This window comes from Eurosta solidaginis, chromosome 1 (genome assembly GCF_040869045.1).
Source record: "Eurosta solidaginis isolate ZX-2024a chromosome 1, ASM4086904v1, whole genome shotgun sequence".
Classification (NCBI taxonomy): Eukaryota; Metazoa; Arthropoda; class Insecta; order Diptera; family Tephritidae; genus Eurosta; species Eurosta solidaginis.
In genome coordinates this window covers 203,780,329-203,797,596 of record NC_090319.1, presented here as the reverse complement: position 1 = coordinate 203,797,596, position 17,268 = coordinate 203,780,329, and the positions used below count along the sequence as shown (strand labels likewise).

The window sequence follows — 17,268 nt, the reverse complement described above, 5'->3', positions numbered from 1 at the left end:
ACGGCTCGGAGAGGTCCTTCCCAATTCTGACTGAGCTGATGGTGTTGCTCAACGTCATTTTGCACAGCCGTATAAGTTTTGCGGGGAAACCAAATTCAGACATAGCGGCATATAGGCAGCTCCTTTTCGTGCTGTCGAAGGCGGCTTTAAAATCGACGAAGAGGTGATGTGTGTCGATTCTCTTTTCACGGGTTTTTTCCAAGATTTGGCGCATTGTGAAAATCTGGTCGATGGTAGATTTACCAGGTCTGAAGCCGCACTGATAAGGTCCAATCAGCCGGTTCACGGTGGGCTTCAATCTTTCGCACAATACACTTGAAAGGACCTTATATGCGATATTAAGAAGGCTGATTCCACGATAGTTGGTGCATTTTGCAGTATCCCCCTTCTTGTGGACTGGGCAAAGAACACTTAGATTCCAACCGTCGGGCATGCTTTCGTCCGCCCATATTTTGCTAAGAAGCTGCTGCATGCGCCTTACCAACTCCTCGCCGCCGAACTTGAATAGCTCCGCAGGCAATCCATCAGCGCCCACGGCCTTGTTGTTTTTCAATCTGGTTATTGCTATTCTAACTTCGTACTTACTATACTGTCAATGAAATAGTTATTGAGCGAACCGGCTATTTCATTCATTCTCATTTATTCCATTATTTTCTTTGGGCATACATATACTTTTCTTCAAATGCTTCCATATTGCCTTACTATCCCCAACATTAATCTTTATAAGACGTTTATACCTGAGCTTTGTAAGGTTGTATTCATTCCATTCACCTGTTCTTCGAGATATTTTGTATAGATTGAATTTATATTTGTGCATATTCGCTAGTTCAGAGTCGTACTACTTGTTCATAAGTTTCACAATGATTTCTTTAGAGTATGTTACGGCGTTATTATGTATAACGCAACGCGATGCAAAGAGTCACTTTCACCCAAGTGAAACCAAATTCGTATCATCACCTCGGTGCCTCTCAGTGACTATCGGTGACTGTAGGTGATTGCCTTACGTTTTTTCGTATTATATAGCGACGCAAAGCGCCACGGACACTCATTTTTCCTGTCAAAATATTCACTTGCTTCTGGGTCGCGTTTGCTTCTTTCACTTCGTTTTTTCACTGTCTTTTTTTTATCAATTTTGAATAAAAATTGAAGAATCTTAACATTTCGTGAGAAAATATTGAAAATTTCCATAGACATAAATGTTCTATTTACAGCTTCGTCCAATGTGGATGTATATTTCACCAAATTTTACAGGAATAAAAAAAACATAAACAAAACCTATAAAAATTATAGCCAGGGACCAAAACTGTTATTCCTTTTGTTAAAAAATGTACCTATATACTTTGCACTTTCGTACTTGAGTTACAATACTATAATTACATCTTAGTAAGCAATGTTTTTCCTGAATGACTTTTGTACAAAATTAATAAGATTTTTTCAGTCAATAAAAATTCATTCACTGCGTTTAAACAAATCGTTTTTCATCAGGTTATGGGCCCAGACCCGCAAACTGAATTGTGCTAGTTTTTCTATATGTACGGTTGCAAATAAAATCGCGAATTTTTATAATGGCTTCGTCACTTTATTCGATCGACAAATTGGATGACTCGAATTATGACTCCTGGTGCGTTCAAATGCGCAGCGTTTTGGTACATGGCGGTTTTTGGAGAGTGGTCAATGGACAGACCAAATTAGAAGATTCAATGACGGCTGATGAGAAAACGGCGTGGGAGTTGCTGGACGAGAAAGCATTGGCAACAATTGTTTTAAGCGTGAAATCTAATCAGTTGCTACATTTAAAGGAAGCGAAGACATCGGCACAGGCGTGGGAACAGCTTCAGAATGTGTATAAACCTAGAGGGCCAGTACAAAAGGTGGCATTATATAAGAAGTTGCTGAACCTACGTATGCGGGAAGCCGAAGGTATGTCAAGTTATTTGAATTCTTTTGCGGAGGTTACAGGGAAATTGTCCGGAACTGGTATTGACTTACAAGAAGAGCTTCAAACGATCATTTTGCTAGCTAGTCTACCAAGAGAGTTCGAAAATTTTGTAATTGCCATCGAAACGCGCGATGAACTTCCTAAGTATAACGTGCTTAAGGTTAAACTTTTGGAAGAAGCGGAAAGAAGAGGTCAACATACTGATATTCAAGCTGAAAATAGTCAGCAGGCGTTTGGTGCTAGCAATGCAGCAAAGAAACATCAGAAATCGGCGAAAGAAAAGTCCCAATTTACTGGTAAATGCTTTAAGTGTGGCAAAAAAGGCCACTATGCGAGTAAATGTGAGAAAGGTAAGAAAGGGGAACAATCCTCATTTTCTATGGTTGGTGTTGCAGAAACAAAAGCTCTTGATAAGACATCCTGGTATCTTGATAGTGGTGCTACATCTCATATGTGCAATAACAAAACCTTATTTTCTAAGTTAACAGATCATAAGGAGAAAATAATGCTAGCAGGGGATACGTATATAGAGTCTCAGGGCAAAGGCGAAGTGAAATTGTTTTACAAGCAAAGAGAGATAGTTTTGAAAAATGTTCTTTATTCACCAAAGCTCAAGGCGAATTTCATATCGGTGAGTAAGGCGGTTCAGCATGGTTTGATAGCAATTTTTTCGTCCGATCATGCAGTTCTGAAGAATGCAGCAAATGCGGTTATACTCAAAGCTATGAGACAAGAAAATTTGTTTGTGATCTCAAGTGAAACAGAGCGTTTGTTCACCATTACGGGTGAGCGAGAAATATGGCATAACAGATATGGTCATTTAAACTATCAAAGTTTAAGTCAGTTAGTTCAGCATGATATGGTTCGTGGAATGCCATCAATTAAAAGCAGCGAAAAAGTTCATTGCGACACATGCATGGTAAGCAAAATACATACTTTGCCATTCTCAAGTTCTGAGAGTCGTGCTACAGAGTTGTTGGAGCTGATTCATAGCGACGTATGCGGCCCTATCAATGTAAGCTCACTAGGTGGCTCCAGATATTTCCTTACTTTTATCGATGATAATTCAAGGCAGATATTTGTATATTTTTTGAAGGCTAAGTCAGAAGTTTTTGACAAGTTCAAGGTTTTCAAGAAACAGGTGGAACGACAAACTGGACGTAACATTAAGGTGTTACGCAGTGATAATGGCCGCGAATATGTGAATGGAGAGTTTACAGATTATTTGCAGCAACACGGTATTTGTCGGGAGTTGTCGGTTCCATATACACCGCAACAAAATGGTGTCGCCGAACGTGCAAATCGCACATTGGTTGAAATGGCGCGTTCAATGCTGGTTCATGCTGGCCTCAGCTCGAAGTTGTGGGCGGAAGCAGTTGCGACTGCAGCATATATTAGAAACAGGTGTCCATCAAAAGCTATTGGTAACAAAACCCCGTATGAAATTTGGAACGGAAGAAAACCTTATGTTGGTCATTTGCGCATATTTGGCTCAAAGGCTGTTGCTTTGAACAAAGTCCGTAAGGGAAAATTTGATGCTAAAGGTGAGAATTTGTTAATGGTGGGTTATTCCATGGTATCTAAAGCGTATCGACTGTATAATGCTAAAACGCAGAAGGTAATTGAGAGTCGAGATGTTCTATTTAATGAGAATATGCAAAAAGAGGCAGCTAATGACAGTTTCCAATTTTATATTGAGACCGCCGAATTTCAAAGTCCGAATCAAAAAGAAGAGAGCCAAGGTGAAGGTATTTCTGATGGTGTTGAAAGTGATTGTGAAAATCTCCAAGAAGAAAATTTTGACACAGCGGAAGAAGACGAAGAAAGTGACGAAGGTAGTGGTACTCCAAAAATTGGTCCAGGTAGACCAAGACTTATTCGTGGTAATAGAGGTCGTCCTAAGAAACAGTATAATATTCTGAGTAGTGCAGTAAATGAAGATATTCCACAGACCTATGCAGAGGCTATTTCGAGCACAAAATGTGAAGAATGGAAGCAAGCAATGCAAGTTGAATTAACGGCACTTGAAAAAAATGGAACATGGACACAAGTTGAATTGCCACCAGGTGAGTCAGTAATTGGTTCTAAATGGGTTTACACCATTAAGCGAGATAAGGACGGGAATATTGTAAGATATAAGGCGCGATTGGTAGCCAAAGGATGTTCTCAAAAATGGGGTGTAAATTATAATGAAACATTTGCGCCTGTATGTAGATTTGAAACAATTCGATTGATTTTTGCTCTCGCTGTAGAGCTAAAATTAAATATGCATCAAATTGACGTGACCACGGCGTATCTTAATAGCGACTTACGAGATACTGTTTTTATCAAACAACCGGAAGGTTTTGTTTGCGGCGATAATCCTCGTAATGTGTTGAAACTGAATAAGGCCATATACGGTTTGAAACAGTCAGGAAGGGAGTGGAATGCGAAACTGGACACCACTCTGCGTGAGATCGGCTTTATTCCTTGCAACAATGAGCCGTGTTTATATCGACAACACGGAAATCAAAATTTGAATCTAATTTTGGTTTATGTAGATGACATTATCATCGCAAGTCAAACGAAAAAAGACTTATTACATATTAAAAAAAATATTACCGAGAGATTCAAAAGCGTAGACGGTGGTCCTCTAAATTCGTTTTTGGGAATGGACATTCAACGTGAAGGTGAGCGTGGTAATATAATGGTAAGCCAGACGTATTATATAAAAGAACTGTTAAAAGAGCATGGTATTGAGAGCTGTAGACCTGCAGCGACACCGCTTGACGCTGGATATCAAGTTGTGTGTAATAACGATACATGTAAGAAGGTAGATTTAAAGACTTATCAATCTTCGGTGGGTGCGTTGATGTGGCTAGGACTTACAACAAGACCTGATATTTTGCATTCAGTTGCGAAACTTGCACAGCGTTGTACAAATCCACATATTGAGCATATGGCAGGAGTGAAACATGTTTTGAGATATTTGGCCACAACAATCGACAAAAAGTTAACCTATGAAGCTACTGGAAAGGCTTTGATAGGTTATGTGGATGCTGACTGGGGTGGTGATCAGTCTGATCGCAAGTCATATACGGGTTATGTTTTTTGTTTAGCAAATGGCCCAATTTCATGGAAGTCAGAAAAGCAGCACAGCGTAGCTCTTAGTAGCACGGAAGCGGAGTATATGGCGCTATCATCAGCAGTCAAAGAAGCGATTCATTTGAGGAGATTAATCATAGAAATGGGATGTGGCGAAGAAAGTACACCAACAACAATTTTGAATGATAATCTTAGCGCTCAGCAACTAGCAAAGAATCCAGTACATCACGCACGTAGCAAGCACATAGATATCAGATATCATTTCATTAGAGAAATCATAAAGAAAGGCGATGTTTGTTTGAACTATCTTTCGACTGATTCTATGTTAGCAGATATTTTCACAAAAAATATGTCAAAAGGAAAACATTTACAATTTGTACAATCATTGAATTTAAAATAATTATTGTATTGAGGAAGGGTGTTAAAAAATGTACCTATATACTTTGCACTTTCGTACTTGAGTTACAATACTATAATTACATCTTAGTAAGCAATGTTTTTCCTGAATGACTTTTGTACAAAATTAATAAGATTTTTTCAGTCAATAAAAATTCATTCACTGCGTTTAAACAAATCGTTTTTCATCACCTTTTGTAATAAAAGTCCTTCAGAAAAAATTATTGTTGGTATGGCCTAGAACGTTCAATGTGGTCATATTAAATCGTTCCCGAGATGATACATCTTGTATTTTAATGGTGCTTGTTACCGGAACATACCGGATATATATCCGGTAAAGGATAATTAACATCGATAACACTCCCTGAAACCTTCGGGGACAGTTTCTTTATCGCTACAACAACAACAACAACAGTTGGTTATGGTTTTTCGATAACAAGTTTCTAGTGTTAGAAGCACACATTATAAAGTGTCCCTACAGGTTTCAAATCCAGATATTTACGAGAATGGATTGGTAAAAAATTCGTTTCATTTGGATGAACCGTATCTTAGTTATGGGGTCGTACTTTTATTCTGTTATTAAAAAATATAAGTCTGGATTTAGATTTTTTTTCGGACTTTTAAAATAAATATCCGGATTTAAATTTTTTTTTTTTTTGTGTGGATTATTTTGAAAAAGGATGCATGGATCGTCGTGAAAATGCTATGGGTATCCCCGGAATCCCATACACTTCACCAAGGAATAGTTCTTAACCGGACTTTTTCGAGTCAAGAAAAAAAAAATACCTATTAAAATTAGTCACTGATTATAACTAAAGTTATACTATAGTTTTGTCCCTATCTTTCGTCACGATCCTTATTTTTAGTTTTATGTCAAAAACTAATTCTGACTAATAGGAAAATAAAAATAATAATTTTATTGTGGATTTTTAATAACTATAATAATTATACCTCCGTGCTACTTTTTTAAAATTTTCTTATAAATCGTTAATTCGGCTGATTCTCGAAGAACGTAGTGAAGTTTTTCGAGCCCCAAAGGTGTATCGCACATAATATGTCTCAGCGACAAGCATCGGTACAATTCAGGAACGCAACATCTAAGCCCAGAAGAATTAGGCAAGGGGTACCACAGGGTGGTGTCCTATCCTCGCTTCTGTTTAACTTGTAGATATAGAAGCCGCTGAGTGCACGAAAATAGCGCTACAGGTCCCGGGAAACCCATCCATGAGCTAGATAATAAAATAAACAACTATCTCATGATCTCTCCTGCTTTTTCGCGTCGCGAAACCTGATATTGTCACCGACCAAATCATCGGCGACCTTATTTACAACATGGATGCGCCAAATGTCGACCATATTAAACATCCACCTCGATGGCGTCACGCTACCTTGTGTCTTACACCCAAAAATCCTGGGTGTGGCGTTCGATCAGCATCTAAATTTTGGAGAGCATGCAACGGCAATTATTCCTAAAATCCATATCCGCAATAAAATCCTCAAATCACTTGCCAGGATCACTTGGGGTAAAGATAGAGGAACACTCGTTACCACTTGCAAAGTAATTGGACAGCCGATTACAGGCTACGCGTCCCCGATATGGTCGCCAAGCCTAAAGGTTACTCACTGGAAGAAAATGCAGGCTTGCCAAAATACTGCCCTCAGAACCGCTATGGCTGTCCTCTTATGTCCCCAGAACACCACCTACACAATAAGGCGCGAGTATTCCACATTAGGGAGAAAAATGAAATGCTGAACAAACATTTTGTTGTGTTTTGCGGTCAGTTTTAATTGAATATTAGTAAGGATCGTAGGCTAGTTAGACCTAATTATGTTTGGTGCAAATAAACGCTTTATTTCACCTTCTTGCCCAACGTTTCGCTGAATATTCCACCATCATTAGGGGCTACACTATTTATTTTTCATAAAAAAACATTATTGTATATGTATAAACATTCATGACATTTAACATGTAGAACAACCAATTTCACTTACAATAACAATAAACAGTACGAACACTTAAAGATTAATCATCCGTACCACCTTGCGTGGTAGTTTTGTCATTACTAAAATTATTACTTAAACATAACATGTATGCAGCGCCTATGCAGTCGTAGTCTTCTTTCTTAATGATCGTCTTTTCACTATTTCTCAATATGTGCAAGCTTTTCAATCTGTATCTGGTCAATTCTCGTTTTTCCTTATCAATAATTTTGGTGTTGTTAAAATCAGCTGTATGGCCACTGCTTATTATGTGTTGGGAGAGCGCAGTGCTTGGCTTTTGTTTTTTCACGTCTGCTTTGTGTTCGGCTATTCGTATACCAAGCTCCCGTTTCGTAGTTCCGATATAAATCTTATCACAGTTTTCGTTCTCGTTTCCTTTGCATTCTATTTTGTATATCACATTGTTTTGTTGTAGCTTGTCTATTGGATCTTTTGTTCTTGTGTAAATTTTGGATATAAACAGTTTCTGTTGAATACCCAGGAAGCTGGGCATCCCAGTAGACATCTGATTGATGAGTCTACACCCCCCAGGGGTTTAAGGGGTCATGCCCGTAAGCAATATGAGGAAATACGGCACCTCAGAACACAGCCGTATGAAGCAAACAAGCACAATCAGGTCCTCAGTGATATAAACAAACAGGCGTTGGTCCTTTATGCCGGGAATTGCCTGGCGAATCCGGTACTTAAAGAAAAATACTCAGAGCGAGCAGAAGAGGAACGCACTCTCCCTACGGAAACGGGCGTCACTCTAGCTTCATCTAGGTACTGTAACAGATTAAACTCTTACCTATCCAGAATCAACAGGACCTACAAAATGTATGTCGTATTTGGAATGTGTCCCCACATGACACCAACCATCTGTTCAATTATAATTTGGAACCAACGCCTCTAACACCCCTCTCACTTGGTCAAGCCCTGTTCAAACACTAGGTTTGCTTGGTCTCCCGTTAGAGGATATTGATGATCGGTCGCACCTATTGGATAGGGCGAAGCACTGCTACAACAACAACAACAACAACAGTGTCTTTATCGTTAGTACAACAACAAAGACACCGCAGACTTGTAGGTTTGGAGTAAAAAACTTCAACGGAGTTCATAATATATCCAAAATGCTACTTTCGGTGGAAACTGGTTTTGCCCATAACCATAAAATCCGCTTGGACCTGGAGACTGTTTCTGCAATTACAATAACAACTCTTGAGTAATACCGCCTTTTGGATGAAGCGAAGCACTATTATTTTAACAAGAACAACTACAACAAAACAATATAATAAATATCAAAATTTGCTTTTTCCTGTAAGAACTTAGCCATGCCTCTTATAAGCGCTGCATATGATTTGGCCGTTTTTGGTTGTAATTCTCCAAATAGCTGCTCAGCTATCTCACCATTTTAATACTTTATAGGTTGTATACACTAATATTTTTACAACAATTCACATACGTAAAATAATTTTTTTTTTTTATTCAAATTAAAATAGTGAAAATTGCATAGATTATAAGTCCACTATATAGACTATGTTGTTTAAAAAATATTATTTTTAGTCTTTTAGTATAAATTCTTTAGTTTATTAAAGCGACAATAGCGTCAAAAGCATCATTTGCTATCTGGATGCCAAAGAAGCAAGCAGGATTAATTGAAAAGGCACGTAACATAACTGGTGTGAGACCATGATATAAAGCCAAAGGATCATCGGCTCGCATTAGATCCACGAAGACGCTGCGCACACCACGCGGATACTTGCCTGCGGGAGCTATTTTTGAAATAGGTATTAAAACTTTTTAAATGTTGTCAAACGTTGTTTCTCGTTTTAATCCTTTAATTCTAGACTTAAATATGATAAAAACCGCGTACAAATTTTTCCAACCCATTTGTTTTGGTTACTCGACGGCTCCGTCCTCGTTAGCTTACATATTGCGTTTTTTTTTTAATTTGCTTACCGGGCTAAACGTTAGCATGCTTAAAATACGTAACTCGTTTTGTTCAAAAAATTTGAGTAGATCACTCAGCAGTTGTTTGCTTCAGAGCGACAATTTTTGAGATAGTTATTAAAACTTTTTAAAGGTTGTCAAACGTTTTTTCTCATTCTATATCCTTTAATTCTAGAGTTAAATTTGATAAATACCGCGTACCAGTTGTTTGCTTCAGAGCGACAATTTTTGATATAGTTATTAAAAGTTTTTAAAGGCTGTCAAACGTTGTTTCTCGTTTTATATCATTTAATTCTAGAGTTAAATATGATAGAATCCGCGTACGAATTTTTTTAACCCATTCGTTTCGGTTACTCGACCGCTCCGTCCTCGTAAAGCCTACATATTGCGTTTTTCTAAATAAGCTTACCGGCCTATAGGTTAAGCATGGTTAAAATACGTAAGTCGTTTTGTTCAACAAATTTGAGTAGATCACTCAGCAGTTGTTTGCTTCAGAGCGACAATTTTTGATATAGTTATTAAAAGTTTTTAAAGGCTGTCAAACGTTGTTTCTCGTTTTATATCATTTAATTCTAGAGTTAAATATGATAAAATCCGCGTACGAATTTTTTTAACCCATTCGTTTCGGTTACTCGACCGCTCCGTCCTCGTAAAGCCTACATATTGCGTTTTTCTAAATAAGCTTACCGGCCTATAGGTTAAGCATGGTTAAAATACGTAAGTCGTTTTGTTCAACAAATTTGAGTAGATCACTCAGCAGTTGTTTGCTTCAGAGCGACAATTTTTGATATAGTTATTAAAAGTTTTTAAAGGCTGTCAAACGTTGTTTCTCGTTTTATATCATTTAATTCTAGAGTTAAATATGATAAATACCGCTTACGAATTATTGTAAGCCATTCGTTTTGGTTACTCGACGGCTCCGTCCTCGTATAGCCGACATTGCGTTTTTCCAAATAAGCTTACCGCCCTAAAGGTTAAGCATGGTTAAAATACGTAATTCGTTTTGTTCAACAAATTTGAGTAGATCCCTCAGCAGTTGTTTGCTTCAGAGCGACAACTTTTGAGATAGTTATTAAAACTTTTTAAAGTTTGTCAAACGTTGTTTCTCGTTTTATATTCTTTAATTCTAGAGTTAAATATGATAAAAACCGTGGGCGAATTATTGTAACACATTCGTTTGGTTACTCGACGGCTCCGTCCTCGTATAGCCGCCTACATATTGCGTTTTTCTAAATAAGCTTACCGGCATACGTAAGTCGTTTTGTTCAACAAATTTGAGTAGATAACTCAGCAGTTGTTTGCTTCAGAGCGACAATTTTTGAGATAGTTATTAAAACTTTTTAAAGATTGTCAAACGTTGTTTCTCGTTTTATATCCTTTAATTCTTGAGTTAAATATGATAAAAACCGCGTACAAATTTTTCCAACCCATTTGTTTTGGTTACTCGACGGCTCCGTCCTCGTTAGCTTACATATTGCGTTTTTTTTTTTAATTTGCTTACCGGGCTAAACGTTAACATGCTTAAAATACGTAACTCGTTTTGTTCAACAAATATGAGTAGATCACTCAGCAGTTGTTTGCTTCAGAGCGACAATTTTTGAGATAGTTATTAAAACTTTTTAAAGGTTGTCAAACGTTTTTTCTCATTCTATATCCTTTAATTCAAGAGTTAAATTTGATAAATACCGCATACCAATTTTTTAACCCATTTGTTTTGGTTACTCGACGGCTCTGTCCTCGTTAGCTTACATATTGCGTTTTTTAAATTTATTACCGGTCTAAAGGTTAGCATGCTTAAATTACGTAAGTCGTTTTGTTCAACAAATTTGAGTAGATCACTCAGCAGTTGTTTGCTTCAGAGCGAACATTTTTGAGACAGTTATTAAAACTTTTTAAAGGTTGTCAAACGTTGTTGTCGCTCTTGAGTATATCAGCTGGCATACTCACCATCCAATATGTTATACCCGCTGCACCACCAGCAAAAATTGTTGAGCCAATGCTTATCTTTTCGCTGCCAGTTTGCTCTTTGACCTTATCTTGAATATACTCGTTAGCGAGAAAACAGAAAACATTTGCGGGTAAATCACGGAACAGCGTCGCACAGCTCCATTTGTATAAGACGTATACCGCCTTCCTTGTACAATTTCGAGGCTGTATCTTACATACGTTTGTATTTACGTTCGCCACCTGACACTTGCTGCACTTGTAATAAGCATTTAATACGTTCACCAGGCGATGTAATAACGGTTGGCATCAACCCGGAAAAAGAGCAAGCAATTCCAATTTGGGGTATGTTAGCTTTGCATTTTCACCTGTTTCTTGCACGCGTTTACCCAGTGCATAACCAGCAAATCATAACGCAAATATGGGCGCTAAACCTGTGAGTGGTGCAGTCATACCTTTCTATAGGCCTGTGACGCCCTCATTCTGTATAGTTTTGGCAGCACAATCAAAAGTGCCCTTGTACTGTACAAGGGCGGTCGACCAGGAGCGGGGTTGGGCATTGTTTGGAGGCGAACCTTAATGGTGTCCAATGGATGTCTCGAGAGTACATTGTATATGCCACCAAATCTGCCACTCAAAAAAGCCTTAAAAGGATTTGTCTTACGTTCTTGCGCTGGTACAATGAATAATATTGGTTTACGCTCTTTTCATTTATTTATAATTATCAGGTGTTTCCCTGCAATATTGCCATCTCGTTAAAACGATGTTATTACGAAAAAATTGCACTGCAAAGCTTTCCGAAATAAAAAAAGTAATAAGTGGCTATAGTGGCTACGTATTGTGTTTGACAGTCTCAGTGAATACGTAGTGTCTACGTAAAAGGACAAACGCGAATACGTAAGAAGTTATAAAATACGAATTCTGGGTGAATGTGAATGTGAGTGAATGCGACGCATACATTCACGGTGACATACATAATACGGGCCTTAATGTAGTCATTATTCGATAATGTATTGTTCAGGAATGAGACCTTGTTTTCGACACTGAGATTCTCAAATCCAGCGTAGTTAACCTGTCGTAATTGGTTGACAAGAAATTATGGTTTTTTAGCTCTCATTTGAAATTCTCTATCTAACTTGATTTAGAACTGTATAGTTTCGTGATCAGAAATCTGATGCTCTTCCAATTTTTCACATGAGATGGATTCACTGTTCGTAAAGAGCGGATCTATCATTGTTTCGGTATTATCGGTCTTCGGGTATAAAAATCTATTTTTTGTACCATAGCAAACGACCTAAATAGGTCAACTAACTGCTTGCTATATGTCATGCTTCTATTAAGATTTATGTTGTAATCCCCAATGAAGATGACCTTTCGTATGTAAGACTGTTGTTGTTTAGAATTTCGCTCAGGTATGCAATAAAGTCAGCATAACTCGCACTAGGCGAATGATAAACCAATCCTATTTGGTACTGAGGAAAGGTGTTTTTGATTTTTATTATTATACACCAAATATTTTTTTTAATAGTGTTATTGTAAACTATTTTATACTCAATTGAGTCATGTATATATACTAAAACACCCCCTGTATGCCTGCTATGTGAATTACACCGTAAAGGTTTATATGTTGACATCTGTAACTCTTGGTTTGTTATTTCATCTGTGGAACAGCTTTCAGAACAAAGAATCAAAGGCAATGGAGATTTTGTCTCTGTGCTTAGATGGATTCAATAGGAACTTTATGGTGAACCAAAGCTTACCCACGCCGGCAGAGAGGTTACAGTTCTTTAAGTGCTCCTCCCATTTCGCCTGCTTGCGTTCATCCACTAGCAACCTGATCCTTTGGTTTATATCCCTTATTTGGGGGTCGCCGGGATCGTGCTGTCCTATAAGGTCACGTTCTCTCGCTAGAGTTGTGGCTTCCGTTGGAAAATGTAGCCGGATTTCCGAGATTCTTCCCGCGGGAATAAAACGAGCCGAAGCGGATTTATTGACCTTGTGGAAAGCACGCTCCCCTTGACGGGAATCAGGGACGGCAGCAAAACGTTTGTAGTATAAGCTTTCTAATCATCCCACTTTTCTTTCTTAAAATTTATTTCAGTGGTGATGAAGTCGGCAGATCGCTCGGGCGAAAGGAGTATGGGTAGGTGGTCGGATGCCAATGTTACCATCGGTTGCCAGTTGATACAGTTACTAGTCCTGCGCTCAAGATTGATAAATCTGTCGAACTGTGACAGCCTCCTATCATACGCAGCTGCATTGGGCGGATGTCGCAAACATATATATTCTGTGCTGGAAAAGGTGGTAGGGACTAAGAATCTGTTTCTCTGACCTACTCCAATGGTAGTGCCGGAAAGAGGGGGAGAAGAATACGGGGGCAGGAGCTGATGCCTGGCATTGCTACCGACTGAGATTCTAGTTATGCGTAGGAGCGGTCGCATGACTGGTGGCGCCGTGGGGCGCGAGCAGCAGCGTGTACTTGTGGCTTGCGGAGCAGCGGTACTGCTGGAGGGTAGTAGGTGGGCGCTAAGGCGCAGACTACAGGACGCCCTTGGGCGTGAATAGCAAGGAGCCACAGAAGATTTGTAACAGTTACGGGGACGTCGGGTTTTGGGGCCTAGCCCAGAACATCTCGTCCGGTGCAACCATTCCTTACACGTGCCACACTGACAGGAGTGTGACCGTCCTCAAAATATTATTTTCTGGAAAATGCAGCAAACCATTCCTCTGGACCGGGATCAGGTAAAGGCCTCGGATTGGATTCGATACCTTTCCGGAGCAGGAGAATATGGCGCAGTCCCGCTGCAAGAACCTCCTGGGAGGTTGACAATTTGTGGGAGGGACGCAACAAATTAAAATGGGTTACACTGAAATGACAGCCGGTCGGGAAAAATCCCGAGTCGCTCCGGTAAATAGAATCAGCTGACTATTTCCTATTTCCGACTTTTGATTGAATTAAATTTTAGAATTCCTGGATTCAATTTTGCTGGCTTTTCTTTTGTGTCTATTCCGCTTTACTTTTGCCAATATTTCTTGAAAGAAGGCGTGACTTAAAAAAACGGCATACAACAAGAAATAGCAACATAAAAAAATCTTGGTACGGACGCTGTTGTACTGCTCCCCTTTTTATCACCTCCTTAGTCTATGTCGAGACAGATTTGAATTCGATGATTGTTTAATGTAAAAGGGACTTACACTTTGCCAGTCACATGAGACATTCTGCCTCTATTAATTTGTGTGTATGTAGATTTGTTTTTGTAAAGTTTCTTTTTCGTTGCGAATGAGAAGCTTTGTAAATTCGAGCTCAGTTTTACATATTTATGTTTGTTTGTTTTAATGGTGTGTTCAATTTATACTTATTATTAAGAATTCATGAGCTTAACACCTGCTTATAATAATTGAATATTGAATTATTATGTTTTTCTAAGAGAAACTGAAAAGAAAGAAAGAAACATTTACTGGCATATTGCAATGGTACCATTTCAGTTGTGTTGTTAGTGTAGAAATATGATAAACTGAATTAAGCAAAGAGAGAAATACAAGCAGGATAGCCTAGTGGTTAAGGCAACTGCAGTTTCACCGTGTGATTCGTGGTTCGAATCTCGGTGAAACCTTTGATAACATTACGAAATTGCCTGACGATGAATTCGTGGTGGTTTTCGAAATGGTACCCTCGCAATATGCCAGTAAATGTTTCTTTCTATTCAGTTTCTCTTAGAAAAACATAATAATTGAATATTCAATTATTATAAGCCGGTGTTAAGCTCATGAATTCTTAATAATAAGTAAAAAGTATACGTTTTTTAAATATAATCTAGAATAAGAAGCATACTTACTAATACAATTTTGAATTAAGTTTCCAGCCGAAACTGTAAAAAGATTCAGTTTCAATTTTCATTGAGGTTTAAGTTTCTGAACTTGCCAGTCTTTTAATTCCGCTCACTTGCTTTTTTTATTCCCTTGTCTTCTTTTTCTTCTTTTTTTCTCAATCTGTTTTTTCTTTACTTTCTTTTGTTTTCTCTTTCTCCTTTTCCTTCCTGTCTTAATCCTTTCGTTTTCCTTCTTTTCTTTTATTTTCTTTTCTTTTATTTTCTTTTCCTTTCTTTTCTTTTCTTTTCTTTTCTTTTCTTTTCTTTTATATTCTTTTCTTTCCTTTACTTTCTTTTCTCTTCATCTCTTCTTTTCTATTCTTATCTTCTCTTTTCTCTTCTTTTCTTTTCTTCACTTAATAAACTACTGATAGAGAAATTTTTAAAATGAAGGTGAACACGATTTAAGCTGAGTTGTAAAGCTGTCACTAATGTCACATAGATAATTTAACCATATTTCCTATTTTCATTAAAAGTGACGGAGGATATTGAATATAAGCCGACAATATGTAGTACACACCACTACATAGTTTTATAAACATTGTTCTAGCTCAGTTTATGACTTCAAATATATTTCCTCTTACATTTAATTTTAGGAATACCAGCAATGGCGGGTAGTGCTATAATAGGAGGAGTTTTGTTGACGTTAATTGAAGGTGTTGGAATCCTATTTACTCGTCTTTCAGCAGAGCAATTCCGGAACCCTACGCCACCAACTGAGGATCCAATGGCACTAGAAGGTACCAGCAAGTCTTTCGGGGTTGACCATACAAGCCATCACCAAACATATTACCAGTAAAAATGTGCATACGTAGAGCAAAATCAATGCTTTGACAAATAAAATGCCAAATCAGCTATCTTTGAGTATCTTTTTCCAAGTTAAAAAAGTATTCTACATTTCGACGGTTCAGTGAGAAACCAAGAGCTTTTCTAGATTTCCTTAATCCTGCTTCCCCGGCAATAAATTTATTAGTGTGTACTACGGTGGTCCTTATTTTTCAACTTTTAAAAAATTAAGGGGGCACCCCGTAAAATCATTCTTTACTCAAAAATACTGATGGTGTATATTTATTTTTTATTTTTTGCAGATTTTAAGAGGTAGTCAAACTTTTAGGAAAATCATTGCAATAACCTTATCTAGATGTATTGACGCTTCCCACCGCAGACGGTTTTATGTACTGGAGGAAATCGGAACTTTTTTCTCGACCAAGGACTGTCATTTTAGTGTAACTCCATTTAATTTTTTTTGTCCTTCCCAAAAGTTGTCATACTCGGAGCAGCTCCTTGCAGCTGGGCTGGTCCATACCACCTGCTCCGGGAAGGTATTGAACCTAATACCGGTCCCAGGCTGTGGTTCTGCTGCATATGTCGGGAAAGTATTTACCCCAGACGCTCATACTGTTTTTGTTGTTGTTGTAGCGATAAGGTTGCTCCCCGAAGGCTTTGGGGAGTGTTATCGATGTGATGGTCCTTTTCCGGATACAGATCCGGTACGCTCCGGTACCATAGCACCATTAAGGTGCTAGCCCGACCATCTCGGGAACGATTTATGTGGCCACATTAAACCTTCATGCCATTCCCTCCCTCCTCACCCCCAAGTTCCATGAGGAGCTTGGGGTCGCCAGAGCCTCGTCTGTTAGTGAAACAGGATTCGCCGCGGATAGGTGAGGTTGACAATTGGGTTTGGAGAAGCTATATATTGCGCTGGCAACCTGAAGGGTTGCGCTACACAGCCCCTTCAATCTGGTATTTTAGTCGCCTCTTACGACAGGCATACCTACCGCGGGTATATTCTGATCCCCTAACCCGCTGGGGGGAGACGCTCATACTCTTCCCAGTATGTCACGTGTAAAAGATGGTTGCATCGTTCGGGCTGTTCTGGGTTAGAACCCAGTTCGTCGCCCCCGAAATGTCTACAAAATCTTCCCTGCCGTATAGCCGCAATTCAAGAAACAAAGCTAACTACCAGATCGGACCGCCCAAATTGCGATGGCCACAACATCCATAGGAAAGATCGCACATGGGGCATGGGGCAATGGTGGTCGCCTTGCCTTTATTACCCATCACACTGTGCAATATAGTCTATTTCAACCCAACATCAGTCGC

The 17,268-nt window shown here is 38.6% G+C and overlaps 1 protein-coding gene and 1 pseudogene across 2 annotated transcripts in view; one reads left to right on the top strand and one right to left on the bottom strand.

Moving 5' to 3' along the window:
• Nucleotides 1–16,017, top strand: part of Tim17b (Translocase of the inner mitochondrial membrane 17b) — a 206,819-nt gene extending 190,802 nt beyond the window's left edge. For both annotated transcript variants that reach the window (XM_067760105.1, XM_067760104.1), the window contains exon 3: nt 15,759–16,017. In XM_067760105.1, coding sequence (XP_067616206.1) covers nt 15,759–15,961 — 203 coding nt within the window. In that variant the 3' untranslated portion in view covers nt 15,962–16,017. The remainder of the gene's footprint in view (nt 1–15,758) is intronic.
• LOC137238769 (congested-like trachea protein) lies at nt 8,981–15,704 on the bottom strand (annotated as a pseudogene).
• Nucleotides 16,018–17,268: the final 1,251 nt, after the last annotated feature.